Raw genomic sequence first — 27,516 nt, forward strand, 5'->3', positions numbered from 1 at the left:
ATAGAGTTAGAACTCTGGAAATTATTAATCGGTTGATAGCAGAAACAAAAGGAACAGCGCCCAATCTGTATGGTCAGGAAGCTTCAGCCCAAGTCTTCTGTGATAGCCTGTAAGAATTTAGCTGCACTTTAGTCTCTCAACTAAGCGGACTTGGTCAACCAAAGGCAGCACCGTTTGATACGTAACTGTAATCTGCAAACCGAACTATGATTCCTCTCTCTTCCTTCAACGAATTTTATCTTCTTCTCCTTGATGATCGTCCTTGTCGCCTACATGGTACTCAGACAGTAGCAGTTCTAATCTGCAGCTGACGAGAGAGAAGGATTTTCTCATTCCCCACCTTTTGAAGGTGTAGTATTTGGGCTCGCCACGTGCTTGCCTCGGGGCAAAGATCGAGTAAGCCAGTTGACCGTCTTTGATTCATCCTTTTATTCTTTCTCGACAGCCTTTGCCGCCTCTACCAGCGATTTCGCGCTGCATGGCGATCGTCATCGACCATCCCTAGTCACTCATTTTGCATACTGGTCGAATCGGAGCGGATACCAACCTGCTTATCCTCTACATCGGCCTCCGAATCTGGATATTGAAACCCCGCATTGATCAGATCACTCGAGTCAAACGCCTGTTAACTCCACTCTGCCATCAGAGAGCTACTTGCGACAACAGGCATCATCTGCCATACATGCAACTGCGATGGATGGTATAGGGGACGGAACAGAGAGCATGGGCTTCGATATGCCCATGCTAATGAATCAGCAACCTCATTTGTTCGGGTCATACGGACATGATGGCTCTCCCGTCGCTCCCATTTTCTCCAATCCCACCTTTCATGATGAACCTTCAATCGGGACGGCGGACGACAACAGTGATGCGAAACGCAGAAGGATCGCGAGGGTGAGTGGGAACGCATCTCGTGCTCTGAATTCGAGCTCACCCGTTGACTTACTGTCTTTGAGGTAGGCCTGCGACATGTGTCGGAAGAAGAAGATCAAATGTGATGGGAAGATGCCCAAATGCTCGCATTGTACCAACTACAAGACGGATTGTGTGTTTACCCAGGTTGAGAAAAAGCGGAATCCTCCTAAAGGGTATGCTTACTTCTCTGCTTCTCGTCTGGATGCCCATGCTGACTTTCCATCGCGATTAGTGCCAAATATATCGAGGGCCTCGAAAACCGACTGGGGAGGATGGAGTCTTTACTGCGCCTTTCTGGTCTCTTGTCAGAAGACGATGGAGGAAAAACAGACCTTGGAACGCTGGAGAAGCGTCTTGCTGACCGGTATCACACAAGCGGTTCGAATACTCCGCATAATCCGCAGAAGATCAACATCCCCAGCCAGACTCAGACCGCTATGTCACAGCAAAATAGCTCATCGCACTATTCTACTCCTCGCTTAGAGTCTCAATCAAGCCCACGGACAGCTGCTACGTCCCCGGAATCGCAAAAGGAATCAGAGACGGAGGTTGAAGGCCTGTCAGACATGATGTGTTCCCTCGTGACAAATAACTGTGGGGAGACGCGATACATCGGTAAACCTTCCAATAACTCAACGTGCTGATAAACATAAATTACTGATCGTCCCATCTCAGGTTCGTCATCAGGTTTTTCGATCTTCTCTCCCAAAGGCATCCAATGGGTCAATGAGAAAACGGGCGATACCTCATTTCAAGAAATGATCTCGTCAGCCTATGTAGATGACAACAAATGGATGTACTGGAAGCCTGAAATCTTTAGCGATATATTTGCTCGCCGCGTGTTCAAGCCGTTGCCACCGAAGGATGAAGCCATGTCGCTTTTCAAAGACTTCTTCGACAACTTCAACTGCATGTTTCCGCTCTACCACGAGCCGACTTTCATGCACCTGGTCGAACGACAATATTCCCGAGATCCTTACGAAGGATCCGGCTGGTGGGCCAGCATCAACGTTGTGCTAGCCATTGCTCACAGATTACGAGTTATGAGCAATCTTGTCCCGCAAGAAGAGGACAGGAAAGCCTGGCTGTATTTGAAAAATGCCATGGGGGTGCTGACGGAACTGACCATGCGGAATACGGATCTTCTCAGTGTTCAAGCACTGCTTGGAATGGTAAGTTTTAGACAACGTCAAGAACGCATTACGGTTGGGTGTGCTGACCGCAAATTAGTCTCTTTTCTTACAGGGAACTCCAAACCCCCAGCCGTCCTTCTTCTTGGTTGCGGCGGCAATCAGACTTTCTCACAGCATCGGCCTCCACAAGAGAGGTTCTGGCTTCGGTCTGAACCCAGTGGAAGTTGAACAACGAAAGAGAGTTTTCTGGATCGCCTATCTTCTTGACAAAGAGTAGGTATAGCTAAACACAAGTATTCTGCACTTGTGCTAATCTGCCACATAGCATCTGTCTCCGCTCCGGGCGTCCGCCGGTACAAGACGACGACGACATGAATGTCGAACTACCAAGCGACGATCCACCCGACAACATCGGCAATGTCCCATTATCTGACGGTAGAAGCAAGTTTAACTTGTTCCGATCCATGTGTCGCTTCGCTACTATTGAAAGCAAGGTGTACAAACGGCTCTACTCCGCCAAGGCATCAAAACAGTCTGATGGCGAGCTTCTGAATACTATCGGAGAACTCGACAAGGAACTTGAAGATTGGAAGGACAGTATCCCACTGGATTTTCGGCCTGAACATGAAATCAAGGCTTCGCACACACCTCTCATTCTCCATGTGGTTGTCCTACATTTCGCCTACTATAACTGTTTAACGACCATTCACCGTATGTCTGTGCATCACGGCTATTGGACAAGTCGTCTCTCCAATTACGCCATCCAGGGTCTGAATGCCAGGCCCTTGAACCCTAGGGTCTTCTTATCGGCGGTACTCTGTGTGACTGCTGCCAGGGCGTCTATTAACCTAATTAAATACATTCCGCAGGGTGATTTCGCTTGTGTCTGGTGAGGGCATTGTTCTCTGGAAAAAGATATTGCTTCTTAAGCTAACAATATTCAGGTTGATACTCTACTATCCCGTGTCAGCTCTTGTCACACTTTTTGCCAATATTCTGCAGAATCCCAGTGATGCTCGCGCTCGGTCAGATGTCAAGTTGATGAATGTAGTCGTCAATTTCCTGTCGACCTTGGTCTCGGATGAGTCGAACGGCAGCATCAAGCGAATGCTTGGTCTATGCGGAGAATTCGAGAGGATTGCGAAGGTGGTCCTTGATAAAGCTGAGAAGGAGTCATATTCGAAAAAGAAGCGCAAATCACCCGAAGAACCGGTCAACCTACAGCAAAGTACCCCCGAAGAACATCCCGCGCCCTCACCCTCGACAACGCAGCCCACTCAGGCGCCGTCAAGAAATGTCCCAATGTCGTCGCCATTGTTCGCTGAAAATCCAGGTGATCCCGGCTGTAATACTATGGCCGACGATGCAGGAGGTTTTGCCTCCAATCGTGAAATCCCCAGGACAACTGGTATCTCAACCAATATCCCTCCCAACATACAGGCCATGCCCGGTATTGGACAGGATTACCAGGGCATGCTGAGTCCCGATCCGCTGGAAGGTGTCAGTTTTGCCGATCAACCACCATATTCGGCGACCGCAAATACCCCTTTGTCATCCTTTCAGCAGCCCTTCGTCCCTCAAGATTTGTGGCAGATGCCGATGACCATCGAATGGGACTGGGCAGACATGTCAACAAATTTCCCGGTCTTCGACACCAACGGTCCACCCCACGGTGGATTGTGATGACAGCCTAATAATGATTAAAACCGAATAACGAATCGGACACCAGCGTGGGATGCTAATTTGGGCTCAGTAGAGCATCGGAGTTAACGGAGTCAAGCCGGGCTTTCTCTACTCGCTCGCTGCGGTGCATTTATTTTCTTTTCATTTACATTCTCGGGCATAAAAGGCGTTTACGGCTTGTGAAGGAACTGGACAACACTCCACTTGCTCATCTTATCCATTGGACAGTGTGTATCACGATTTGTACAAATAGTAGAATGCTTCTGGTCAAGGCGGAAAGGAAGGGTTGACTTCAATACGAAACACATACTCATATAAACGACGTCTAACAATATGCCTTGAACAGATGCATTTGTCTGATTTGAAATGCCCCGAAAGGTCATAGATAATGCCTAATGGGTTTATTTCGAACAATCATACCTCAATAAATACTGTAAAGTTCATCGGTCATCATGTCCGTTAAGATTAAGATTCCGATGCGATCTTTCTGGTTGCGATTGATGAGTCAGCAAACCAGCGGAACTGCGAAAAATCCCAGGCCGACGGAAGGTGTCAATGGCCGGCGGCGAACTGCTTCTGTAAGAGCTCCTCCTCTCAGGCACGAACAAACATCTCCTACCCTCTTTTTTGTCTCATCTAGAGCCTCTATGGCTTCCGCGGACTCTCTTTCTAACTGAAGTGAGCCTAATTTAATCCTTTGACCTCGCCTTCGGGCTCATCTACCTCGACCATGGCCACCTTACTCAGACGGCCAGGCAATCTTGCTCGATATTCGAGGAGAGCCGCAGAATGCATCAATCGCACACGTCCGCTGTCTGCGCGTGTTCCGCAGTCGAGATTATCATCGTTGATCACGGCCCACAGTGTTAGGACCTATGCTACTGGAAACCCCGGGGGTCCGAAGCCCCCGAATGACAAAGGCGGCCAGAACAAAGCAGCGACGGGTCCGGGGAATGACGCCGGGAAACCTGGAGATAGGAAGACGCCAAACGATCCCGAGTCCCCTCTTAGCAAGGAGGAGCAGGAACAAGTCAATCTATTCGTCGACCACCTGAAGAACAAGGTGCCGCCATCGCAACATCAGATGCTGGATGATATACGGACTCTGTTGCTAAGGGAGGGATTACCGGCGGAGATGCAGCAGTTCATCAAGAAGCACGTTCAGTCCGGAAGGCCGGCGTCTCTGATGGATTATGTCAAGTTAACACGATACATGTCGCAGCACATGACCGACTACGCCTACAAACTGAACCAGATCGAGGAGGAACGGAATAAGGAGAAACCCAAGTCAGAGGACGGTGTACAGGGCGAGCAGCAAAAGCAACAGCAGCAGCAGGGAGAGCAAAAGAAGGGACGCGATCAGGGGAACAAGCAAATACCTCCGAATTTCCGCACCTTTGAATTCAAGTTCGACCCCGCCTCGTTTTTGATCACCTCGCTTATCACCTATTATGTATACCGCAGCTTCTTTCCTGGTGAAAACAGCAAGGAGATCACATGGCAAGAGTTTAGAGCGAACTTCTTCGACAAAGGTCTTGTGGAAAAACTGACGGTTATTAATCATGCCGTAGTCAAAGTGGACTTGCATCGTGACGCGTTGGCTCGGGTATACCCTGACTCGCCGGCGTTACAGCCGAATTTTCACTATTACTTTGGTATTGGTTCCGTGGATAGCTTTGAGCGCAGGTTGGATGAAGCTCAGCATGAGCTTGGGATTCCAAGCTCCGAGCGGATTCCCGTCGCCTACGTCGATGAGGTATCATGGCTTACCACATTTCTGTCCATCGCTCCTACACTTCTCCTGATAGGTTCTTTCTTCTGGCTGTCGAGACGTGCCGCCGGCGGTGCAGGTGGTCAGAGCGGAATCTTCGGTATGGGAAGGAGCCGGGCCAAGCGCTTCAATCACGAAACCGATATCAAGATCAAGTTCTCCGACGTTGCGGGTATGGACGAAGCAAAGGTCGAAATCATGGAGTTCGTCAGCTTCCTCAAGACCCCCGAGAAGTTCCAGAAACTCGGTGCCAAGATCCCTCGCGGTGCCATACTCTCAGGTCCTCCCGGTACGGGTAAGACGTTGCTCGCAAAGGCCACTGCTGGTGAATCCGGCGTACCCTTCTTCAGCGTCAGCGGTTCCGAGTTCGTCGAAATGTTCGTTGGTGTCGGTCCTTCTCGTGTTCGTGATCTTTTCGCCAACGCCCGGAAGAATGCCCCTTGCATCATCTTCATCGACGAAATCGATGCCATCGGTAAATCTAGAGCCAAACAGAGCTTCGGTGGAGGTAATGACGAGCGGGAGAGCACCTTGAACCAGATCCTGACGGAGATGGATGGTTTCAACACCACGGAACAAGTTGTCGTTCTCGCTGGTACCAACAGACCCGATGTCCTCGACAAGGCTTTGATGCGGCCTGGACGCTTTGATCGGCACATTGGTATCGACAGACCAACGATGGAAGGCCGGAAACAGATCTTCCGCGTCCATCTGAAGAAGGTTGTGACCAAGGAGGATATGGATTATCTTGAAGGCAGACTCGCTGCTTTGACACCTGGCTTCGCTGGTGCTGACATTGCTAACTGTGTCAACGAGGCAGCTTTGGTTGGTAAGTTTCAAAAGTTTTGGTTTGTGGGTGTCCAGCAATGCTAATTCTTCTCTTAGCGGCTCGTGAGAACGCCGAGTCCATCACCATGAGGCACTTCGAGCAGGCTATCGAGCGTGTCGTCGGAGGTTTGGAAAAGAAATCACTTGTTCTCTCTCCCGAAGAGAAGCGGACGGTTGCTTACCACGAGGCTGGACACGCTATCTGTGGCTGGTATTTCCGTTGGGCCGATCCCCTGCTCAAAGTCTCGATTATTCCTCGGGGTCAAGGAGCTCTGGGTTACGCACAGTATCTGCCAGCGGGTGGCGACACATACCTGATGAACGTAAATCAGCTGATGGATCGCATGGCTATGACTCTTGGAGGCCGTGTCAGCGAAGAGCTGCACTTCGATACTGTTACCAGCGGCGCCAGCGATGATTTCAACAAAGTTACCCGCATGGCAACTGCCATGGTAACCAAGTTCGGCATGTCGCCCAAGCTCAGATACATCTACTACGAGGAGGACCCTCAACAGCAGCTTCACAAGCCCTTCTCCGAGGACACCGCTCGGGAGATCGACAGTGAAGTCCGCCGCATCGTCAATGAGGCATACAACCAATGCCGCGCTCTACTCACTGAGAAAAAGAAGGAAGTTGGCATTGTCGCCGAAGAGCTCCTGGCCAAGGAAGTCCTCAGCCGTGATGACATGATTAGACTCCTCGGTCCTAGACCCTATCCCGATTCAGGCGAGTTCGCCAAGTACTTCGGTGCCGCCCATGGACAGACCATTGCTCCTCCCGAGCCTATGCCGCCAATTGAAGGAGGTTCCGAGGGTGGTGCTAAACCGCCCTCCTAGGCGACGAACTATAGGAACAACGGGATATCCAAGGTCAAGCGAGGAGGGTGTTACATGTTTCTTTATGCCAGGATTTGTATTTATTGAACGATTGAAGCCTCTCCGCTGTTTTCACATCTTATTCTCCCCGTTGGGTTTCACTTGTATCATAAATATTAGGATTTTTGTGATGTCTCTGCATTTTCCTTCCTCTTCACTCATGTCGTTCGCGTTTCGACTTCTCGTCTTAGACTTATCTAGTGTACTCCTGTATATTATGTGACCCTCTAGGTCTTAGGTGGTGGAGTATCAATTTAACACCATTAGAGTGTTATAAAACTTGGGTTTCTCGTATTCCTTTGAACTCTGATAGCAGCCTTGTATTCACCTAGTAGCATACCTAATCAAACCTTGATATAGTAGATCCAGTACTCCGACAGGAAACAGATATCAAAAATTCACTCAAAACTGGCAAACATATATATTAAGAAATTTCAGCCATCCGGTACCCCAGAAATTCAAAGTAAAGATATATTCAACAGAAATCTTGCATTGAAAACCCAACCTTCTCCCATCACTGACTTTTCTTGCCCTCCTGTGTCGCCTGATCACCAGCGCCTGCCGACTCAGTCTTGGACCGAGGGGCCTTCTTCTCACTGCCGTTGTACTTGGGCTTGACAGAAAAGCGAGGAACGAAGCGTCCCACACGCGCCTGATACTCGCTGTATTCAGGGTACTTGCCTGCACTGATCGACTCGGTCAGCCGGGTGCTCGACTGGAAAATGAGCATGTAGCCCAAAACTCCCAGTCCAGTCCACTGAATGTAGCTGTCGGTGCGGTAGCAGTTCCACAGGTACAGAGTGAGCCAGATGGCTTGCTCGGCGACAAAATTCGGGTGTCGGGACAGTGACCAGAGACCGCTAACGACGAAGCCGCGCTCCAGGTCCTCGGGAGTGAACTGGCCTTTGTACTGGTCGGGGATGCGAGCTGTCTTCTGGTACTCCTTCTTTGCGTTTTGGAAGTTCCATTGCTGCTGATCGGCGAAGTATTCGATGATGAGGAAGAAGAATGCAAGACGCGAGAAAATAAGGTCGGGGAGGCCGAACGGTTCAACTTCAGGGAGGTGCGAGAGGAGAATGAAGTTGTAGGTAGGTGCCGTCACAAGGAGAAGGAGCATTGGCTGAATGAAGCTGATGAATGTGACGTTGAGCAGGAAGAGCAGGAACCGGTTGTTGATCTGGGACTTGACAATCTCCCAGCGGTAGTCCTCAGAACCAATCTGATAACCTCCCTTACGCCAGTAGTTGAAGGTCAAGCGGATCTAAGCGGAATTAGAGTCGGTGGTAGATACAGAGCCGTCCCGTTAGTATAACTTACACTCCAGAGCAAAGTGATGACTGCGATTGTATCCAAGGTCTGATTCTTAATGCCCCACATGCGCGCCCAAGCGACAAAGTGCACATTATACACAGACGGCAGGATACTCCAAAACCGATCAACTTGCGAATAGTTGCGGTTAAATTCCGCGGCCACGACGAAGAGGACCCATAAAACCAAAGTGAATCCGAGCGCCGAGATGAAAGGGTTTGTCGAAAGATAAATATCCTTCAGAGCGTCCACGTCTTTCGCTGCGGCGGCCACTTGCAGCTGCGCAGGAAGCGTTGTCAACTGCGACAGGAAGGGCAGCACGGTGCGGTTGAAAGAGGCACAGTCCACAACAGAGTGAACTTGAGGAAGTGGGATCGCCATTCCGAAAGACTTCAGAGCAGGTATCGCAGTTAAGTTATTGCACACCCGACGATGATTCTGAGACGTTTCCTTGTCGATCGAGGAGAATCAAAACATCGAGGCAAAACAAATGAGATGGATGCCATCATGACAACGCGGACGAGCGTTCTCATTGGACAGCAAGCTTACCGCCTTGGGCGACGACCGTTGGGGATGACGACACGGCTGCCTCAGGCGTTAAGGCTCTCGGGCGTACAGGCAGAAATCTACTATGTCCGTTTCTGGAAGTTGACCGCGTCTTTTGCGCGTCTCTAATGTTCCTTTTCTCGAGGAAGCAATAATGTCGGGTTCGTGACTTGAGTGTCAACAAGGGCAAATCGAGCATGGCTTAATCGAGAGTTCTGAATTGACGGGCCATTTGCTATGCCTGTCCCAAGGATTCTCTGCGTGGCAGAGAAACCTGCCATCGCTAAAGCTGTGGCTCAGCATCTTTCTGGGGGTTCCATGCAAACTGTGAGTGACCGTTGGCTTAAGACGGCACGGGTTATTGAAGCTATTGAAGTCACATATACTGAGACAAACATAGATATCTATACACGGTAATAAATATGTGAAGAATTATTTATTTGAGTTCAACTTCGGTGATCCCTGGGGCACCTGCTCAGTCACAATGACCAGCGTCTTGGGACATTTGATGGCCCTCGACTTCGAGAGTCAGTACAAAAGCTGGCTCTCATGCCCACCGGGCGCACTCTTTGAAGCTCCTGTGCGCGAATTTGTGGAAGAAGTATGCAATGCCAACCTCTTGTTTTCGGTCCTCAACGGCCTGGTCACGGGTATTTCTTGGACCACGCAGCAAGGCTAACTCCATGTATAGGACAAGAAGCCAATCGCAGAAAACATTAAGGAGCAGGCCAGAATGTCCAAGGCTCTATTTATCTGGACTGACTGTGACCGAGAGGGAGAGCACATCGGTACCGAAGTCCGCAAAAAAGCCAAGGAGGGAAACCAACGTATCCTGGTCAAAAGAGCTCGATTCAGCAACACAGAGAGGGCGTGAGTGTATATGGATGATATCTAGCTCTTTTCCATCAGCAATGCTCACCCGATAACAGGCATGTTCTACGCGCTGCTCGGGCCCTCATAGATGTGGATGAGAACCAAGCAAATGCAGTTGCTGCCAGAATCGAACTCGACCTTCGAATTGGTGCTGCATTCACCCGATTGCAGAGTCTTCAACTACAACGTATGTGTGTTGATCTGGCAAATAAACTAATCAGTTACGGTACGTAGTTGGGCTACCTCTGAGTTTGTCTGATTCCAGTAACAATAACTCACTGAATCACCAGGATCATGTCAATTCCCCACACTCGGCTTTGTTGTTGATCGATATCTACGAGTGAAGAATTTCAAGCCGGAGACTTTCTGGGGAATTAAGGTGGTGCACGTCCAAGAAAGAAAAAAGGTCAACTTCTTGTGGAGGAGAGTCCATCTTTTCGACAGGGCCGCCGTGACCGTCATGCTGGAAAGGTGTCTGCTAGCAAAGACCGCTAAAGTCACAAAAGTCAACCAAAAGCCTACCAGCAAATGGAGACCTCTGCCGTTGACAACGGTGGACTTACAGATGATGGGTAGTAGGTACCTTCGCATGGACAGTTCTGCGGTCATGAAGGTATGCAGTCTGTACACTATTCTTAAACTCTCACCGTGAGGTTCACCAAGATTTAGGCCGCAGAATCTCTCTATACCAAAGGTTACATCAGCTATCCTCGTACTGAGACGGATCAATTTGACAAAGGGATTGATTTAAAGAAGTTAATTGAGAAGCAATTCCCAGATAACAACTGGGGTGAATACGCCCGAGGGTAAGAGTTCTTTAAAGCGGACATTCTCCAACATTACTGACTTTCCCAACTACGAAGTCTCATCAATGGCGCGTTCAAGACTCCTCGTTCGGGACGCCACAATGACCGCGCGCATCCACCTATCCACCCAGTATGCTGGGTCTCACCAAGTGCACTGAACGCTGACGAGAAGAAGGTGTACGAGTTCGTAGTCAGGCGATTTCTCGCATGCTGCTCCGATGACGCAAAAGGCCAAAGCACCGAGATCGAGATCCAATATGGCGACGAGATGTTTCACGCCAACGGCCTGATCGTTCTGGAAAAGAACTACCTTGAAGTTTACGTATACGACAAGTGGGAGAGTAGTCAACAACTGCCAAACTTCCGAGTGGGCGAAGTTTTCGTGCCGACTGAAGCCAACATCTTCGAGGGCAAGACAACGGCCCCCAACTACTTGACCGAACCAGAACTCATCGGGCTCATGGACGCGAACGGAATAGGTACGGACGCCACCATGGCCGAACACATTGCCAAAATCAAGGAGCGCGAGTATGTCGCCGTTCATTCGCGAGGAAGTGGTCGGAACGCTGTGAAGGAATTCATCCCCACTCGCCTAGGTATTGCCTTGGTGGAAGGCTATGACAACGTTGTCGCCAATCTACCGGATAAACCGTCACTCAGCAAGCCATTCCTGCGTAAGGAAATGGAGCTCCGTATGCGTGAGATCTGTGCAGGCTCCAAATCGCGCCAGGAGGTTGTTCAAGAGAGTCTGGACATGTACCGCGAGGTCTTCATTCATACTCAGAGACGTATTGATATGCTGAAGGCAGCCTGTCGAAAATACCTGATTGAGCAGGCCACCGTTTGAAATTTTGTTGAGGTTTCCTGCATCATTGATTGGCGTTGAGGCTTGCTGTGGCCTATTGACTTTACGATATCTGATACCCTTGATTGATTAGACTTTCCTTTCACCAGACCGAATCAACATGAGAAATCTTACATTTGCAACCACGTGAACAAACATGACTTCTTCCAAGGTAGCAAAATTCGGTCTCAGACTGCAGAAACCAACAAAGCAATGTGCATACACCAACTCAGGATTCTCCAAACTGAATCAGACAAAAGACAAGTAATTCTGGTGGCAAAAGAGCAACAAACAATCACAAAAACAAACCATAGAGCTAAATCAAAGAAGTCTACGGAAAGAGCATCAATCCTGAACTATGCCCTTGAGTTCAAAAGGTTTCACCAAGGTCTCCTTTCGAGTTCTTTTCGGAGGGCAAAGAAACACTCTTTGATATCTGCGCGGTTGGAGACTCATCATCGGCCCACCTGCTTTTGCTCAGTCCAGCAGTAGTGGGTGGCTTTGATGGAGCTTGGCCTGAAGCCGGGCTAGCCCACCTACTTTTGCCCATTTCTGCAGAAGCGGGTGCATCCAGCTTTGGAGGGGCTTGGGCTGAAGCTGGGCTAGCTGACTGATCTCCTACAATCCCTCCATGAGTAGGTGTTTTGGACTGAGCCTGCGTCGGAGTTGAGGCCCACCTGCTCTTGCTCATTTCGGCAGTGGTTGACTTTGAAGGCGATTGAGCTGAAGCCGCGCCAGCTCCTTTGCCCTTCTCGCGCTTTGCGGAGAAGGTAGATGCCTCCGGATTAAAACCGGGTGTTCTTGGGGTGTGCTCCTTAGATGATTTGCTCTTCGCGGACCCCAGTGTCTGAGACGACTGGGTTCCGTCTGATGTCTTCGGTTGCGCTTGAGTCGCAGTTGAGGGAGCCAACATACTCTTGCTCATTCCGGCGGGGGCAGACTCAGTGTTTGGCTTCGAAGGTGGCTGGGTTAGAGTTGGCGCAATCAACTGGCCCCGTTCAGTCCCTCCATGAGTAGGTGTTTTGGACTGAGCCAGGATCGGAGTTGAGGGAGCCCACCTACTCTTGCTCAGTTCAGCAGAAGTAGGCTCACTGTTGGGCTTTGGAAGCGACTGAGTCGAAGCCTGGCCCTTCTCGAGCCTCGCGGAGGTAGATGTCTCGGTCTTCAGACGGAGGGGTTCTGGGGCGTGCTTCCCAGATGGTTTGCCCTTCGCAGACCCCGGTGTCTGAGGAGACTGGGTTCCTACTGATGCCGTCGGTTGCGCTACAGTGTCTTTGTGGGTTTTCCATGCAGCCGATTCGTGGCCCTTCTCAGCCTCTTGATTATGTTCTGCTCGCGATTGTGCTGTGTCTGCTTTGTCGTGCTTTGCAGCTTCATCACCCCGGCCTGCTACGGGCGATTGCTTTGGACAACTAAGTGCTCTGGGGGCTGGTTTTGAACTCCTCGGACTGATCAGCTCAGACTCGGCCCTCGCGCGGCGTTGATCATCGGATGTCTGTACTGGTTCGTTTTTTTGAACTTCGCCCTTTGGGGTTCCTGCTTCATCCTGTGTTGGTTGGGCTTTCTCCTTTGGCGATTGGGCCTCGAATCCTGCGCCGCGTCCTTTTTTCTCTGAAGGCCATTCATCGACAAAGTCGGTCCCGGTATTATGTGCGCCATGCTCTGCAGCAAGATCCTCATCGTTCGAATCAGGCTTTTCGACAGGATCCTGGTTCCTATCGTGCGCAGTCACTAGATCAGCGGCGCTCAAGTCAAATTTGATGCCAAGAGCGGCCATGCATTTTTCTAGGTGTCCCCAAATACTCATGTTCATGTTCCTTTGATGCCACTTGTATTCTTCGAGCTTATCCTTGGTTTCGGTTGATATATGCATCCGGGCATTCGTTTCCAAGATATTCCTGGTTACTCTGCTGATCTTCTGCTTGATTCCGTCTTCAAGCTCCTTATTCCACTCCAAGGAACGGTTGACGGCCTCACGCAGACTTTTGTGTTCCAGGGCGTGTGTGTCGAGGTCTTTTCTGAAGCTTTGTACCTCCTTTGCTGAATCATCGATCGCCCTTTCGATATCTTCCAATTGTTTGGCAAGTTCAGGGTCATTGTTCTTCGACTTGATCGCAGCGTTCTTGACTTCATCCAAAGCTGCCATGAGCCCGTGGAGTTGTTTTTTCATTCCTTCAGTTTGTTGCTCGAGGTGCGCAGCTATTTGTTTCAAAGCTTCTTTCACTTGTGTTTCGGTGACGGTTGAGTCGAGCTTCGACTGGATTTTCGCATGCGAATTCTTCAGACTGATTACGGCTTGGTCGAGTTCGTCAAGTTCTTGTTCAATCTGCTTCTTGTCAAGGGGAGTCACTGAAGCCGCACGCTCGAGGGATCGCACACGCTTCTCTAGGCTCTGCAGTTGCTCGTGAATGACGGTATCGACACCAACCTCCGAGTCATTGCCCTCGCGGGAAAGTGATTGCAATGACGTTCGGAGATTCTCCATGTCTGCTTTGAGACCGCCGATAGTCTCGTTCAGCTGTTCCTGATCGACGACACTAACAGAAAGGGATTGTTGTACCTTTGCAAGTGCGGACTCAATGTTACCAATCCGCTTCTTCGCTTCTTCGCCAAGGGCTGAAATATGATCATCCACTGTTCCGAGAATGCGCTTTTCCATGGCCGATGTCGTTGCCTCCAGGGTGTCCTTGGTGAGAAACTCTTGCTGGTACAGACCAAACTCCTCAGTTGGATCTTCAAGCTTCTGATCTCCTTGGCCATGGCCGTAGCCATCTAGCGGTTGTTCGTGTAAGTTGATTCTGTGGTCCACGCGTCTGCTGAGTTGGTTCAGCACCTCCATGGCACTTTTCACTGCTTCGCTGCAGAACCGAAGGTGACCATCAAAGACTTGGGCGAGTGTCCTTCTGTTGGGTTCCACATCGCCTCCTTCCTTGCATGCAGCGCCCATGGAATCGGACTGGAGAATTCTTTGGAATTGACGCAAGTTCTCTGGAATCTCCGTAATCTTTGCTCTGATCTTGACGATGTCGTGAGAAATATCGTCTTTGATTCCCAGAGCGACAGCAAAGCGAGAGATACGAATCCAATCTAGGACCTCCTTCTCGCTTGGAAGGTCTGTCGACTTGTCGGATTTCTCAACCGAGGTAGCATCGGTATCATGTTGGCGGCTGCCTTGGGTGAATCCCTTCCAGAGTACGAGAATGATAGCAATCAGTACAAGAGCCGTGAAGAAGACAGTCCAGTACAGATCGGCAGAATTCTGATCGAGAGGGATGTCAAAAGCTCTTCCGAAGAGCGTGTGATGTATCGTGGTAAGTGGAGGCGGTTGATCACTGCAAGAATTGCCAATATTTATGGGACAAGGGGTCGTCAAGTTTGGTCTCTGAACATATTGATCCATAACATTCTTCAGCATGTCACCAAGCTTAATTGAAGTTTTCTGTGCAGGGCTTTCACATGAGCTTTCGCATGGGCTTTCACAATTTGCAGCTTCGGGAAACTCCGAAAACACGAGAGAATGCCAATACCTGAGGGTGTAGATGGTGCTGGACACCTGAACGGAGCCAACAAGTCGCTCAAGGAACGTGTGATGAGGATCAACGACGGTGAAGGGGACATGCCAGTAGATTCCAGCGAGATTGGTGGCTAGAGAACTGAGCACGAATATCGTGGCCTCCATCCTCAGCCAGGAGGAAGGAGTCTGATTTGAGGAGGCAATATGAGATTCGAGTATTCTTTCGAGTCGGAGGCAATACTTGCAATGTTAAGAAGAGACAGGAGCGAGGAAAATCAAACAGGGAAACCGGTTCAAGACGACATAGTCCTTGGGCGTTACGTAGGATATATAACCTCGGACGGGTCTTCCTTGTGGACGAGAATATACCATGGCAGCGAACGAACGTTCTTTGACAGGTGAGGCTCCGGGAAGATGCCATGTTCGCAAACGAGTTGAGTCGAAGAAATGAGGGCTTCGAGAGTGAACAGAGTCTAGCAAGTCGTGCTCAATTGTGTCCAGTCGCGAAAGAATGTGAAACCTCGAAAGACGGAGTGCTGTCGAAGAGGGCAAAGCAGATCGAACAAGGGCAGGCGGGGTAAAGCAATTTGTGGTTGAGTCTAAAATAGTACAGATGATAGAAGGGAAAGAAAGAGGAATACAAGACATGGTTTATTGTCTCTGAGATCGCAAACGCCTGCCCTTTATGGATACTTTCTTTGTCCTGGGGGCTCAGAGCAACCACAACCGTCAATACATTCGGATCCAAGCCAAAGGAATACCTACACTTCCCGTGCTAGAGAAAAATTAGATCATGTCTTTGACATTCTCATTACGGATACATTCATCGATTGTTTTAGAAATTTACCCGTGGCACTCAACCTTTGAAGGAGATCTAGCTAGGTGCGTCCAACTGACAATGCCACCTAGCTTGACTGATTGAGGTACTCCCATAACGAACAATAATCAATGCAGACACAGAATTTCGTGCTCCATGCATTTCGACCTCCTTCCCAAAAAGATAATCTAGTGCAAGGAGGGGTTGGGGGACTGGCGAGCCGCATCGTGGTCTTGCTTGTGCACGCCGTGGCCCCTGTTTCGGAACGGGCATCTGCGCTTTCTGGGCCCAGACTCGCTTCTCACAGATCGCTGACCATTGTTCTCTGTCATACGTTTTGCGACTCTCTCGCGCCGAATTCTTCGGCCTTCTTCGATTTCCCCTGGTGTGGGTGCAGGGTATCCAGACGCTGTTGCCCACAGCGCCATTCTCGAGATTGGCTCCTCGTCTAGTGCTCGAGGCTTCTCGCTCACAGTTAGGCTTCCAGAGTCGTTTCTGTCCACTTTGTCTTCGATGGCCTCATATTCAGTCTCAGTAACCTGAGCAGTCGGTACTTCCTCTGGGGTCGCCATGATATGCTTGACAGGAATCTGTATATTACCATTCTTTTCAGCCTCGATACTGGCATGAGCGAGAAAGTTGCCCATTTGCTGTCTCCAGCGTTGAAGCTCAGACTGGAAATCCTTGCACTCCGCTTCAATGGCTTCGGGATCTGGAAAACTCCTCCGTGCGCGTTCCAAGTTGTCCGCAAAATTCCTTACTTCCAGGACATGGTGATCAAATTCGTTCTGGAATTGTGTCTCGAGAGCATGTCGCAGTTCTCTGACTTCAGTATCAAGGAAGGTGGGTAGTTCGGCGGAAACCCGCTCATGCTCCATCGCTATTTGCTTCATGATGCTGTCAATTTGGCCGTTCAGCATTGAAACAGCGGAGCTCATCCTTTTCAGCAGGAACGCTTTCCGGGCACGGACTTCGTTGATGAATTCTAGAATCTCAATGTTCGCTACTTGGAGGCAATGCCTGCGGGAATACCAAGTGAATATGGATGTTACTGCTGGTATGATCAACAGAACAATCATGACGAAAAGCAAAACTTGCCGGTTGAGAAGTAAAACTTCACTGTAAAGACTCCCGAAAGTTGGTCCATTGGTAAGATGGCCCGAGGTGGAAACCGGACCCTGACTGATTTGACCGCGCCATAGTGAGCCCAGCTCACTCAAACCCGGGTCAAACAATGTGTGGTTCTTGTGGTGGAGATTATCGGTCCCTAAGCACGCAATATCGGACTCAGGAACTGGCGTGGAAGCGGAAGATGGCTTCATGTATGATGTGTGTAGTGCCCGCCACTGATCAAGCTCTTTGATAATACCGTCAATGTTGAAAGCAGACATTTTCCCGAGAGCTCTCGAAATATAGATTTTGGCGCAAGCCAGGTGTTCTGAGATCGATTGGACTGCTGATATGAAGATAGGGCTGACGACGGTGACTACCACAATTGCAACGGACAGAATAGACATTTTGCAAAGGCTGGTCGATGACAGTCAAGCTGAGAACGGGGTTAAAGAGAAAAAAAATTGCGCAAGGAGAGATATCGGCAAGGGGAGAACAGCCTTCTGGTTTCTGATCCTGTCAAGATAAAGTGAGGAAGACGGGGAGATAAATATCCAGATGCCCAACGATCATCAATGGGAAACCGTCACCTGTGCAACAAAGAGTTGAATGGCATTCAATTTGAAGCAGTAATTCCGCGTACATGTCTCAGTTGACTCAAAGCGTGGTATGCAGACGTGCTTGACAAGGATAACAGAATAAAACACCTAAATGGGTTCCTAATTTGCTGCTTGTTTTCAGATTAGTGACACAAGTTTATGGCCGAAGTCTGAAACCTTGCAAGCCAAACACTGGCGGATAATGTGTCTCAATACCATGACGGCCCTCACAGTAGAACTCAGGTAAATGTGCAAACCACTTCAACAGAAACGAAGTATCTAACGAGTTTTCTTTATATTTGCAGACGGGTTGATGTATGGTCACCCTGCTTGAACGATATATACAGAGCGTTAAGGACATAGAGAGATAAACCAGTAAGCAGTCCTGGGGTTAGCGATCAACCGAGAACTTGAAATCAGAGAGCTCTTCAAGACAAGCGCTTGCTGAGAGCTGCACCGTAATAGATCGTAGCAGCAAGGCTGACCATGTTGATCAGACTTGACAGACCATGAAGTCTGCCGAATTTCTTGTTCAGAGCCATCATCTCCTTTGAGTGGGGGGCAGGGTCGTAGCTCTTTTTGCCATCACGAGTTTCTGCCAAAATTTTAGCAGCCAGTAAGTGAGATGAGATAACAGGGCCCGGAAGCATACCCTGGTGCTTCCTCTCGTTCATTGTCTGGACAGTGAGTGGGCGCAGGATGACCTGATTGATCAGCCCAGACACTGCAACAGTTGCGAGAGGCAGGAGTGTTCCAAATCGATTCTCAGGAGCAAGAAGTCCGGAAAGGCCATTGAGCTGGCCGCCTTTACTGGAAGTCAAGGCGATAACTACGGGAAGTGCGGACTGCAGCGTGAAGTACACGGGGAATACCGAAGTCTGCAATGTTGAGAACTGAGGGCGAGGGAGCACTCGGAAAGCGATAACGCCCCCAATAAATGTCTGTTGCGCCTTGATGTTAACAGCTGAATATATAAGCTGCCAGATTGAGGTTTACCTGGAACACTTGCACACCCAACAGGGTACCGTAGCTTGCGGCAGAAGTCAGCGACATGTTTACATCTTAATAAACAGGGACACTGTACCTGAGGAGATGGTAAGGACGAGGGTCAGTCATATTGCCTGTTTTTAACTATCAATGATATGCTTTATAATCCGTCAACGGACGAGCTGGGATCTGCTGCAGCAGCGAAGACGAAGTGACGGGGTCAGACGATTGTCGGAGGTGGAGAGCTGGGGAATGCCGGAACATATTTCGACGCACTCTGTCCGTGTGATCTAATTGTTGCAACGGCTTTTATGGGCGCGGAAGTATGTACACACACTACATGCAAAATAGACGCACCTTTCCTCTAATGATGTCATGTGCCTTCGCGTTCTGCCTAACTCCCAATCGGGAAATATCGCGCGTCTGCCTGGAGTGTCGTGTTTGTCTATCCATCAATGAGCAACCTTTATCTGGCTCTTTCTTTCCTCATCTCCAGACTCAATTTGTCTTTCGGAGCAGCTTGAGATCATGGCGGAAAAGGAAGCAACAGTCTATATCGTGGATGTAGGGATCTCCATGGGAGAGAAGCGCAATGGCCGATCAATGACGGATCTGGAGTGGGCCATGCAATATGTTTGGGATCGCATCACAGCAACTGTAAGGATACTATTAAGCATGAGAGGTTATGAGCGTGCGGCTAATTGTTGGGAATTTAGGTGGCCACAGGTCGCAAAACAGCCACAATCGGTGTAATTGGCCTCAAAACAGACGGTAAGACGCCAATAGGTCATCAAGTGTCGTCTCTGTTCTGTACTAACGCAGGAGAACAGAGACCTCCAACGAGCTTGATGATGATCCTCATTTTAAACACATATCGGTGCTCTCTGAGATTCAACAGTAGGTTTCTTCGTTACGCAGGCTTCATTTACTCATATAATGTACCAGGTTTCTTATGCCAGATATCCGAAGATTGGATGCATTAATCAAGCCGAGCAAGACTGATAAGGGAGATGGTAAACAACTTTCTCATATTTTCGTTACTCAAGATATGGGAAAGTACTCTGACTCTTCCAAGCTATTTCCGCCATCATTTTGGCTATCCAAATGATCGTCACATATTGCAAGAAACTGAAGTACAAGCGGAAAATTGTGCTGGTCACAAATGGCCTGGGATGGATGAGCAATGAGGATCTCGACCAGATAACTAAAAAAATCAAGGAGGACAACATCGAGTTGGTTGTTTTGTTAGTAATACCGGCAGAGGGCATGAGGCAGTGTTCTAACCATATTCAGAGGCACTGATTTTGATGATCCTGAGTATGGCTTCAAAGAGGAGGGAAAGGATCCGCGGAAGGTAACGACTTATCGTGCTACCAGAAACGATCTTTCTGACAGAGAATCATAGGCCGAAAACGAAGCTCTTCTCCGCGGACTGGTTGAAGATTGTGACGGCGCATATGGAACGCTGGAACAAGCTATCTCAGAGATGGACATTCCACGGGCCAAGAAGGTCAGAACGGTAGCGACTTTTAAAGGGTTTCTACAACTAGGTAATCCGGAAGAGTATGACACTGCTCTCCGCATTCCGGTCGAACGATATTATCGGACATATGTGGCAAAGCCTCCAAGCGCAAGTAGCTTTGTGCTACGCTCTGACGTGGGAGCCGAAGAAGACCAAGGCGAATCGTCTGAAGCACCAAAGTCCCCTCCCGAGGGGGGTGCTCTCACAAGCGTAAGGAACCTCAGAACATACGAGGTCCCTGATGAGAATGCTCCTGGGGGTAAAATCGACGTGGAGCGGGAGGAACTAGCCAAGGGGTACGAATACGGACGGACGGCAGTACATATCAGCGAGACAGACGAGAACATCACCACCCTCGAAACATACGCAGCATTGGAACTCGTTGGGTTCATCCAAACTGACAAAGTGAGTTTAACTCCTCCGTTGCACATGGGAAGCAGATAGCTTATGCTCTATTCTAGTATGATCGCTATATGCACATGTCGACAACCAACATTATCATCGGGCAACGTGGCAATGATAAAGCCTCACTGGCGCTCTCATCCTTCATTCATGCTCTCTTTGAACTAGAGTGCTATGCTGTAGCTCGATTGGTGATCAAAGAGAACAAGCCTCCCGTCATGGTGTTGCTTGCTCCTTCAATTGAACCTGACTACGAGTGCCTCCTTGAGGTCCAGCTACCATTTGCCGAAGACGTCCGAACGTATCGTTTCCCCCCTCTGGATAAGGTAATCACTGTCTCTGGCAAAGTAGTAACCGAGCATCGAAATCTGCCGAACAAAGATTTGCTTGATGCAATGAGTGAATATGTGGACAGCATGGAACTTGTTGATACCGATGAGGATGGGTAAGTCCGTCGATTAGCATCATTCTGCGCTCCCTCGTTAACGTGCCTCCAGGAATCCGGTAGAGGGCCTTCCCATCGAGGACTCATTTTCGCCGGTATTACATCGCATTGATTCTGCGATCCGTTACCGTGCCATACACCCAGATGATCCAGTGCCTCCACCTTCAAAGAATCTAACAAAGCTTTCTCAGCCGTCAGAAGACCTCGTAGAGAAATCCAAGGCTTATCTACAAAAGCTTCTGGAGGCCGCTGATGTGAAAAAAGGTTGGCTCCAAGCAGTCTCCCTCGGCAGGGGTCACCATTTGCTGACCAGTTTCCAGTACCGCCCAAAGTCAAAGGACGCAAGCGTGTTCGTGAGAGCGAGAAGCCGCTTTCTGGTCTTGACGTTGATGCTTTGCTCCACCAAGAGAAACGCGCTAGAATCTCTCCAACAAACGCGATCCCCGAGTTCAAACAGACTCTGGCACAGGCAGAAACCATCGAGACGATCAAAGACGCCGTGAAGCAGATGACATCGATCATCGAGGATCAAATCAAGAATAGTCTTGGCGATGTGAACTATGACAGGGTTGTCGAGGAGATGGGAGTAATGCGGGATGAGCTCGTTTCGTTCGAGGAGCCCGCGTCGTACAATGACTTCCTAAGGCAGCTGAAAGACAAGTTGTTAAAGGAGGAACTAGGTGGTGATCGGCGAGAACTTTGGTGGCTACTTCGACGCAGTAAGCTGGGGCTGATTAGCCAGCGTGACTCTGATCAGTCAGATGTGACTGAGGAACAGGCGAAGGAGGTAAGTGTTCGATGTCTTTAAGCTCAAGAGGCATTTACTAACATTCTATAACTAGTTCCTGTCGGCACAATCTGACAAATCTTGATGCAGAATGTATTAGCTAGCAATGACGGGAAAGTATGACAATAGATACCAATTTGACGAGCTTCCAAACGTGCTGCCGCTAGAGTAGATCAAGATAGTACAAAGTGATAACCCGCTCAACCGCCGAAAATAACATGCAAGTCGCTCCTCTAAATGGTTCAGAACTGATGAATAGAACTGTGTAGAAGTGGAAGTGCCCGTGAGACGCCAGACTAAGATATTTTGCCAACCCTCTTCTTGCCGATTTCGATCTTCTTTTCTAACCTTTAGGCGACAGGCGTTAGAATGGTTTATCAAAGGTGTAATCAGGGTTGCAACATACCTGTCTGTATCTTCATCCGTGAGCTTCAGAAGCTCATTTTGAATCTCCAACTCAGCATTGATAGCGATCCCTAGTTCCTTCTGGCGTTGTACAATCTTCCTCAACTCTTCGATACTCATATCTTGATCCTCCATCGTCTGCTTCTGCAACTGTAAAACACCTTGGTTATCCAGCTCGCGAGTCCGCTCCGTCTCCTTGCCCAGCACCCTCCCCGAACGAGCTGGCTTCCGGCTCGCAGACCCAACCAACGCCTCCTTGTCTTGTATCGACGCAACCGCATTATCAATCCTACTCTTAGCAGCCATCGCATTCAACAAATCCTCCAACCCATTCTTCTCCTTCCTCGCATTAACCAGCAAGTCCTTCCGCCGTCGAATCTCCCCATCGCCCAGCGCATTCCCCCCTCCCCAAGCACCCCTCTTCCCAGACGCAACAGACCTCGCATCCGCATTCCCATCCCCAAGATTCTTCAGCCCGTCCTCCAACGCCCCGATCAGACTTCCAGCGCGCACAAGACTGCTCTTCGCCCGCGCAGAACTCTCATGCTGCTTCTGCGGCGTCGTCTCCTGGTCCCGTCTTGTAAGATGCAGCCGCGCATCATGCAAATGCGCCTTCATGTCGCGGTAGCAGTCAAGCCACAGCGTCGGGTCAGTAATCGCGCTCTGGGTGCCCGCCGCACCGGGCTCCGTGATGGCCGCATGCAGCTTGGCGGAGGTTGTGGCGCTGCCGTTGCCGTTGCCGACGGCGGAACTGGGGAGATTCAGGAACGCGCGCCAGGCGCTGCAGGTGCGCCATCGGGGGTCGTCTGCTTCGTTGATGGCGCGGAGGTATGATTCGAGGCCTTGCCGGCGTTCTTCCCGGAGGGTTGGGTTTGAGACGGTGTTGGAGAACCAGTGTTTGCCGGGGAGGGGGGCTGGTGGTGGGGCGTTGGTTTGGTTCAGGAGGGAGGTGTGGAAGGCGACAAAGTCGGAGTAGCGCTTGGAGATGGTGAAGGAGCGCAGAGGGAGGCGGAGAGTGATATTGTAGATTGTGTAGGGGGGTGAGGTGTGTGAGGTGGTAGCGGTTGGGATGGAGATTTCGACGTTTGGAGCCATGACGGCGGCTTTTCCCGCGATGTAGGTGATTAGTTATGTACCTTCTTCATTTACGTACCTCTCTTCATCAGCACAGGAGTACAAATAACCTCTTCAGTATGCGTTCGGATTGAGAAGATGAGGAGAGGCATGGGTGTTGGATGGATGAATGACGGACGGAGATAAGAGTCGGTTGGGGCGCGCAGCCTAAACAATGACGCAAAGAGTCATTCGGCCACTGTGCATTATACCAGACCACATGCAAAAGCAGACACCAGCAGATAGATGTCAGGATAATCCTTAATCTCTATTTTATGTACGACTCCTAAAGCAGATGAATGCATTTTATTTGCTAAGTTCATCAATCTTCTGCGCTTTGCAGTAGGTAACAGAAAACTGTCGCATGATTCTCAGTCCTCACTCTAACTGGAACTATCGACAAATGTCAATTGGGTATCTCAGATTTGCCTGTGTAGAAGTCTGTTTAAAAATGTTTTAAAATACGACATTATGTCGAGATCAGGCTATGTGGCAGGCGATGAGGAATCAATCCATAACTCCCGCTCCTTCAGAAGATCCCTTTGCCCAAAGTACTCGCCAACAACGGTGATGATCATGTCAAGCATAGCACGGGTCTGCATCGCCACTTCAATGGTACTGTCCTTTGGGCCCTCTTCAGCGACGTTAGCGACGTCGACATTGTCCGATTTGTCGGGTTCGAGAGCCTCATTTTCATTGCCCTGAAGCATCGCTTGAAGACGCGCTTTGGCTGCGTCGAGGTCTTCTGCAGGCGGCTCCCTTTCCGCATCTTGCATTTCATGGTCAGTCTGCTCGGCGGCCAGATCACTCTCTTGAGCAATCTCGGGCTGTCCGTGGTCGTCTTCCGGAATCTCGTCATCATCCGATTCCTCGTTCGATAGATCACCGTCTCGCCGGGCAGCCTTGGTCTTCTCATCCTCCTCCCTCATCTTTTGCAGTATCTTCACAGCCCTTTTGCCCAAATCTCGGATATCCCCCACTTCCTCGGTCCCCAGTTGCCCGACATCGCGGCACTTGCCCAACAGTCCCCAAGCCCAGGCTCCAATCCGCCTGACTCGTTCCGCATCCCCGCTTCTGACGTTTTCGGACATCAGTCTGGCCATTATTCCCAGCACACCCAGTACACTGTCCATATCCATACAGGCCAGCTGAACCGTCTGCGGGTCCACCGCTAACAGAAGCCGTCGCCACTCTTTGCGAGCAGTCTTGGAATGTCGGGGGAAACTGATCGGATGCGAATCGTCCAGTGCAGCAATCGCGCTCGATGGTGGCGTGCATTTTAGGATGGATCGGAGAAGGAGAAAGCGATGGTGGAGGAGATTGTAGTAGCTCGACTGTGCTTCGGAGTATTCGTCTTCCCGTGGCCCCGTAGCTGCTTGCGCGATTTCCGGTTCGGCAGGAGGGGCCATGTAGACGCCGTCCGCGAAGATACCGTCGCGCAATGGCGCAGATGCTGGTTCGGGCTCTTGCTCTTCTGTGATCGCATCTTTTGTCGTCTCGGTTGGCGTATCCGCAGGTTTGGGCGCGGTAAACAGGAAAGGTAGGGAGTTAGCTTCAGATCTGTACTCTCACGAAAGTGTCATTGGCCGGCGATTAGCTTTCGAAACCATCAAATGCTCGTCGCAAATGAGAACTATACACGGGGCAAATGACATGTAGACATTTAGCAAGCGGGGAACAGGAATAAGATTAACGAGCATCCGAAAGGGAAAAAGCTTACCGGACCATGCGAAGATACTCCATCCCATCCTCGGCTTCACCGTAGAACAGCTCATCCTCCACCTCGACGTCCAAGCCCGGAAAGGCGCTCTTTTGCCCATACACGGGGTGGTTGCGAGGGCGTTCGTAGGGTGTCACGGCGGGCGTCATCTCGTCGGCATCATCCTCTTCTGCATACGATGGACGGGGACGCTTAGAGTAAGGCGATGAACCAGAGGCAGATGTGGATGGTTTCCGCTTCTCCGGCATGATTTGAATGTGGGTTTGAGTTTCAAAGCGTCGTTGTTCTGATGCTACAAGATTCGTGATTCTCCGATCCAAAAAGTTCCAGCCTCGGGAGCTTGGGCCACCTGTTAAAAGGGCAGCTGAAAGGATGCCTTGGGCCCTTAGCGACCCGAACGGCCATCATTGAAAGAACGCTACGAGGACAGTCTGATCCGAAATAGTCTCTGAATATAATTACGCGGCTTATCCAGTCTCATGTTTCCCATTATACTTTTGTTTATACGGGTATGTAATGTCGTCGCTAGCTAAACTAAATGCTTAAGGGCGCAAGCGCTGGGGGTCACGGGGGAACAGACTTGCCAAACGAACATTAGGCAGGCCCAGGAAGAACATGACAATACGGTTCAGGCCCAGACCACCACCCGCGTGGGGAGGACAGCCCTGGCGGAAAGCAGCCAGGTAATCTTCGAAGCCCTCCTGCTTGGGATCGAGGCCCTTTGCGATCATCGACTCCTCGAGTTCCTTGATGTCATTGATACGCTGCGCTCCGGACATGATCTCCTCGCCACGCATGAAGAAATCATAAGAGTTGGAGAACCTGGGGTCCTGGGGGCAGGCCTTGGTGTAGAAAGGCCGGACGGCCATGGGGAACTTGTCCAGTACGTAGAAATCAGTGTCGTACTTCTCGCGGATGATCTGACCCAGCTGTTTCTCCATCGCGGTGGTCAAATCGTTCTCGAATCGCTCCTGCTCAGAAACATCAACACCGGCCTCCTTGAGCAGAGCCACACCGTCCATGTAGTTGAGTCTTAGCGCCTTGCCATCCTTGGGAAGCTTGAAGTCTCCAGCCTTGGGGTACGACTTCTGGATAATGGCAATCTGATCCTTGTAACGCTCCTTTAGTTGGCTGAGAATGAAGACGAGGAGGTTTTCGGCAAACTCCAAGACCTCGTGGTAATGGCTGCGGAATGTCTTCTCGAAATCGAGACCGGCGAACTGGAGATTGGTTAAGATCGATCGATTTTCAAACAAAACAGATGATTAGCATACCTCGGTCAGATGTCTGTGAGTGTTACTCTCCTCAGCACGGAAGACAGGAGCGATCTCGAAGACACTCTCCATGTCACCCGCAATGCACATCTGCTTGTACAGCTGAGGGCTCTGCGCTAAGTAGGCGTTGCGCTTGAAGTACTTGACCTCAAACACATTGCTGCCACCCTCTGTGGCGGCACCGACTAACTTGGGAGTGAAAATCCACCTCGATCCACTCTTGATCATGTACTCTGCGAACAGCTCCGCAACACCACTCGAAATCCAAGTAATGGCCTGGCTAGTTTCCGTTTGTAGATCAAGGACGCGGTTGTCCAGACGAGTCTTGAGAGTCACAATAGGAGCGCCCTCTGCGTCGACCAGATTACCCTCCTCAGTCGTCTCCGGAGGCGGTCTCTCGGCATCCTTAACCTGCATAGGAAGCATCTGGGCGGCCTCTGAGATCATGTAGACTTTTTGAATGTGAATTTCGAGGTTGCTAAGAGTAGCAGAAGAGATGGGGATGGCAGGCTTCTTGACGATACCGGTAACCTGGACGATGGAGTTGACGTTCAGCCCACCCGTATACTTGACCATCTGTCTCGATATGGGCTCCGCAGCCGCAATGACAGCCTGCACCTTCTTTCCCTGCTGTCTCAGCATCAGGAAAGCAAGCTTGGCACTCTGCACACGGGCATTGTCCACACGAGCCACCACGGTGATCTCCTTCTCATAGTGGTCGTCGCCGAGCTCGGAGAATTTCGTAGAAGGAACGACATCTTCGGATTCGGGGAGCTGGCCGTACAGGCCCTTGGCAGTATCGTTGGCTTCAGCAGCAGCAGCTTGAGCCTTCTCCTGGGCCGCACGAGCCGCAGCCTTCTCGGCCTTGGCCTTTTCCTTTGCGGCCTTCTTCAAGGCACTCTTGCTGGGACCCTTTTCAGCTCCTTCGGCGGGCGCGGCCGCGGGGGTTTCCTCGGGCTTGGGGCGAACGGGCAATTCGGAGTCCGCCATGGTCGCTGGTGTTTCACGGAGTTTGCAGCCTGAATCGGGGGGAAATGGGCGTCGTTATGACTCTCTCAAGCTCATGAGTCAATGAGATGCTCCGACTCACCCCGCCAACCCATCCAAGCCCTAAGCCCTAGGAGGGGCTCCCTTTGAGTCACGTGCTTGTGCCTTTATGCCTTAGGTATCAACTTATACGGTTATCTTTGGCATGTTTGAAACTATAAACAAAGGCGAAAGAAATGCATTGGATTGGTT

General features: G+C 50.3%; 11 protein-coding genes across 11 annotated transcripts; 4 read left to right on the forward strand and 7 right to left on the reverse strand.

The window, feature by feature from the left end:
• Positions 1 to 693: 693 nt before the first annotated feature.
• On the forward strand, positions 694 to 3,731 carry atrR (transcription factor atrR; the record flags this gene model as incomplete). Its single annotated transcript, XM_033559024.2, has 7 exons — positions 694 to 894; positions 961 to 1,088; positions 1,148 to 1,530; positions 1,591 to 2,087; positions 2,146 to 2,321; positions 2,374 to 2,937; positions 2,993 to 3,731. The coding sequence occupies 7 exons, from the start codon at positions 694 to 696 to the stop codon at positions 3,729 to 3,731; spliced, it is 2,688 nt and encodes an 895-aa protein (XP_033414915.2).
• Positions 3,732 to 4,461: 730 nt separating this feature from the next.
• On the forward strand, positions 4,462 to 7,166 carry ALT_4583 (ATP-dependent metallopeptidase FtsH/Yme1/Tma family protein; the record flags this gene model as incomplete). The annotated part of the gene is made up of 2 exons (XM_033559023.2): positions 4,462 to 6,331; positions 6,388 to 7,166. 2 exons carry the CDS (start codon positions 4,462 to 4,464, stop codon positions 7,164 to 7,166), a joined length of 2,649 nt encoding a protein of 882 aa, XP_033414914.2.
• A 553-nt stretch (positions 7,167 to 7,719) lies between these two features.
• On the reverse strand, positions 7,720 to 8,894 carry ALT_4584 (DUF1295 domain protein; the record flags this gene model as incomplete). Its single annotated transcript, XM_033559022.2, has 2 exons — positions 7,720 to 8,466; positions 8,523 to 8,894. 2 exons carry the CDS (start codon positions 8,892 to 8,894, stop codon positions 7,720 to 7,722), a joined length of 1,119 nt encoding a protein of 372 aa, XP_033414913.1.
• Positions 8,895 to 9,296: 402 nt separating this feature from the next.
• Positions 9,297 to 11,585, forward strand: ALT_4585 (DNA topoisomerase 3; the record flags this gene model as incomplete). Its single annotated transcript, XM_089599774.1, has 7 exons — positions 9,297 to 9,386; positions 9,460 to 9,702; positions 9,751 to 9,929; positions 9,989 to 10,158; positions 10,223 to 10,545; positions 10,602 to 10,738; positions 10,796 to 11,585. 7 exons carry the CDS (start codon positions 9,297 to 9,299, stop codon positions 11,583 to 11,585), a joined length of 1,932 nt encoding a protein of 643 aa, XP_089456112.1.
• Positions 11,586 to 11,952: 367 nt separating this feature from the next.
• ALT_4586 (uncharacterized protein) lies at positions 11,953 to 15,261 on the reverse strand (the record flags this gene model as incomplete). Its single annotated transcript, XM_033559020.2, has 1 exon — positions 11,953 to 15,261. One exon carries the CDS (start codon positions 15,259 to 15,261, stop codon positions 11,953 to 11,955), a length of 3,309 nt encoding a protein of 1,102 aa, XP_033414911.2.
• An 840-nt stretch (positions 15,262 to 16,101) lies between these two features.
• ALT_4587 (uncharacterized protein) lies at positions 16,102 to 17,430 on the reverse strand (the record flags this gene model as incomplete). Its single annotated transcript, XM_033559019.2, has 1 exon — positions 16,102 to 17,430. One exon carries the CDS (start codon positions 17,428 to 17,430, stop codon positions 16,102 to 16,104), a length of 1,329 nt encoding a protein of 442 aa, XP_033414910.2.
• Positions 17,431 to 18,050: 620 nt separating this feature from the next.
• On the reverse strand, positions 18,051 to 18,738 carry ALT_4588 (DUF4149 domain-containing protein; the record flags this gene model as incomplete). Its single annotated transcript, XM_033559018.2, has 4 exons — positions 18,051 to 18,217; positions 18,275 to 18,563; positions 18,619 to 18,652; positions 18,707 to 18,738. 4 exons carry the CDS (start codon positions 18,736 to 18,738, stop codon positions 18,051 to 18,053), a joined length of 522 nt encoding a protein of 173 aa, XP_033414909.2.
• Positions 18,739 to 19,137: 399 nt separating this feature from the next.
• Positions 19,138 to 21,850, forward strand: ALT_4589 (ATP-dependent DNA helicase 2 subunit KU80; the record flags this gene model as incomplete). Its single annotated transcript, XM_033559017.2, has 11 exons — positions 19,138 to 19,266; positions 19,326 to 19,380; positions 19,440 to 19,506; positions 19,555 to 19,622; positions 19,685 to 19,853; positions 19,903 to 19,963; positions 20,015 to 20,536; positions 20,593 to 20,978; positions 21,031 to 21,242; positions 21,299 to 21,765; positions 21,821 to 21,850. 11 exons carry the CDS (start codon positions 19,138 to 19,140, stop codon positions 21,848 to 21,850), a joined length of 2,166 nt encoding a protein of 721 aa, XP_033414908.2.
• A 211-nt stretch (positions 21,851 to 22,061) lies between these two features.
• Positions 22,062 to 23,265, reverse strand: ALT_4590 (Qc-SNARE protein; the record flags this gene model as incomplete). The annotated part of the gene is made up of 2 exons (XM_033559016.2): positions 22,062 to 22,113; positions 22,172 to 23,265. 2 exons carry the CDS (start codon positions 23,263 to 23,265, stop codon positions 22,062 to 22,064), a joined length of 1,146 nt encoding a protein of 381 aa, XP_033414907.2.
• A 503-nt stretch (positions 23,266 to 23,768) lies between these two features.
• On the reverse strand, positions 23,769 to 25,251 carry ALT_4591 (SIP1 domain-containing protein; the record flags this gene model as incomplete). Its single annotated transcript, XM_033559015.2, has 2 exons — positions 23,769 to 24,843; positions 25,004 to 25,251. 2 exons carry the CDS (start codon positions 25,249 to 25,251, stop codon positions 23,769 to 23,771), a joined length of 1,323 nt encoding a protein of 440 aa, XP_033414906.2.
• A 294-nt stretch (positions 25,252 to 25,545) lies between these two features.
• On the reverse strand, positions 25,546 to 27,267 carry dps1 (putative aspartyl-tRNA synthetase Dps1; the record flags this gene model as incomplete). Its single annotated transcript, XM_033559014.1, has 2 exons — positions 25,546 to 26,223; positions 26,278 to 27,267. The coding sequence occupies 2 exons, from the start codon at positions 27,265 to 27,267 to the stop codon at positions 25,546 to 25,548; spliced, it is 1,668 nt and encodes a 555-aa protein (XP_033414905.1).
• Between the last annotated feature and the right edge of the window lie 249 nt (positions 27,268 to 27,516).

This window comes from Aspergillus lentulus, assembly GCF_001445615.1.
Source record: "Aspergillus lentulus DNA, contig: Alt08, strain: IFM 54703, whole genome shotgun sequence".
Classification (NCBI taxonomy): Eukaryota; Fungi; Ascomycota; class Eurotiomycetes; order Eurotiales; family Aspergillaceae; genus Aspergillus; species Aspergillus lentulus.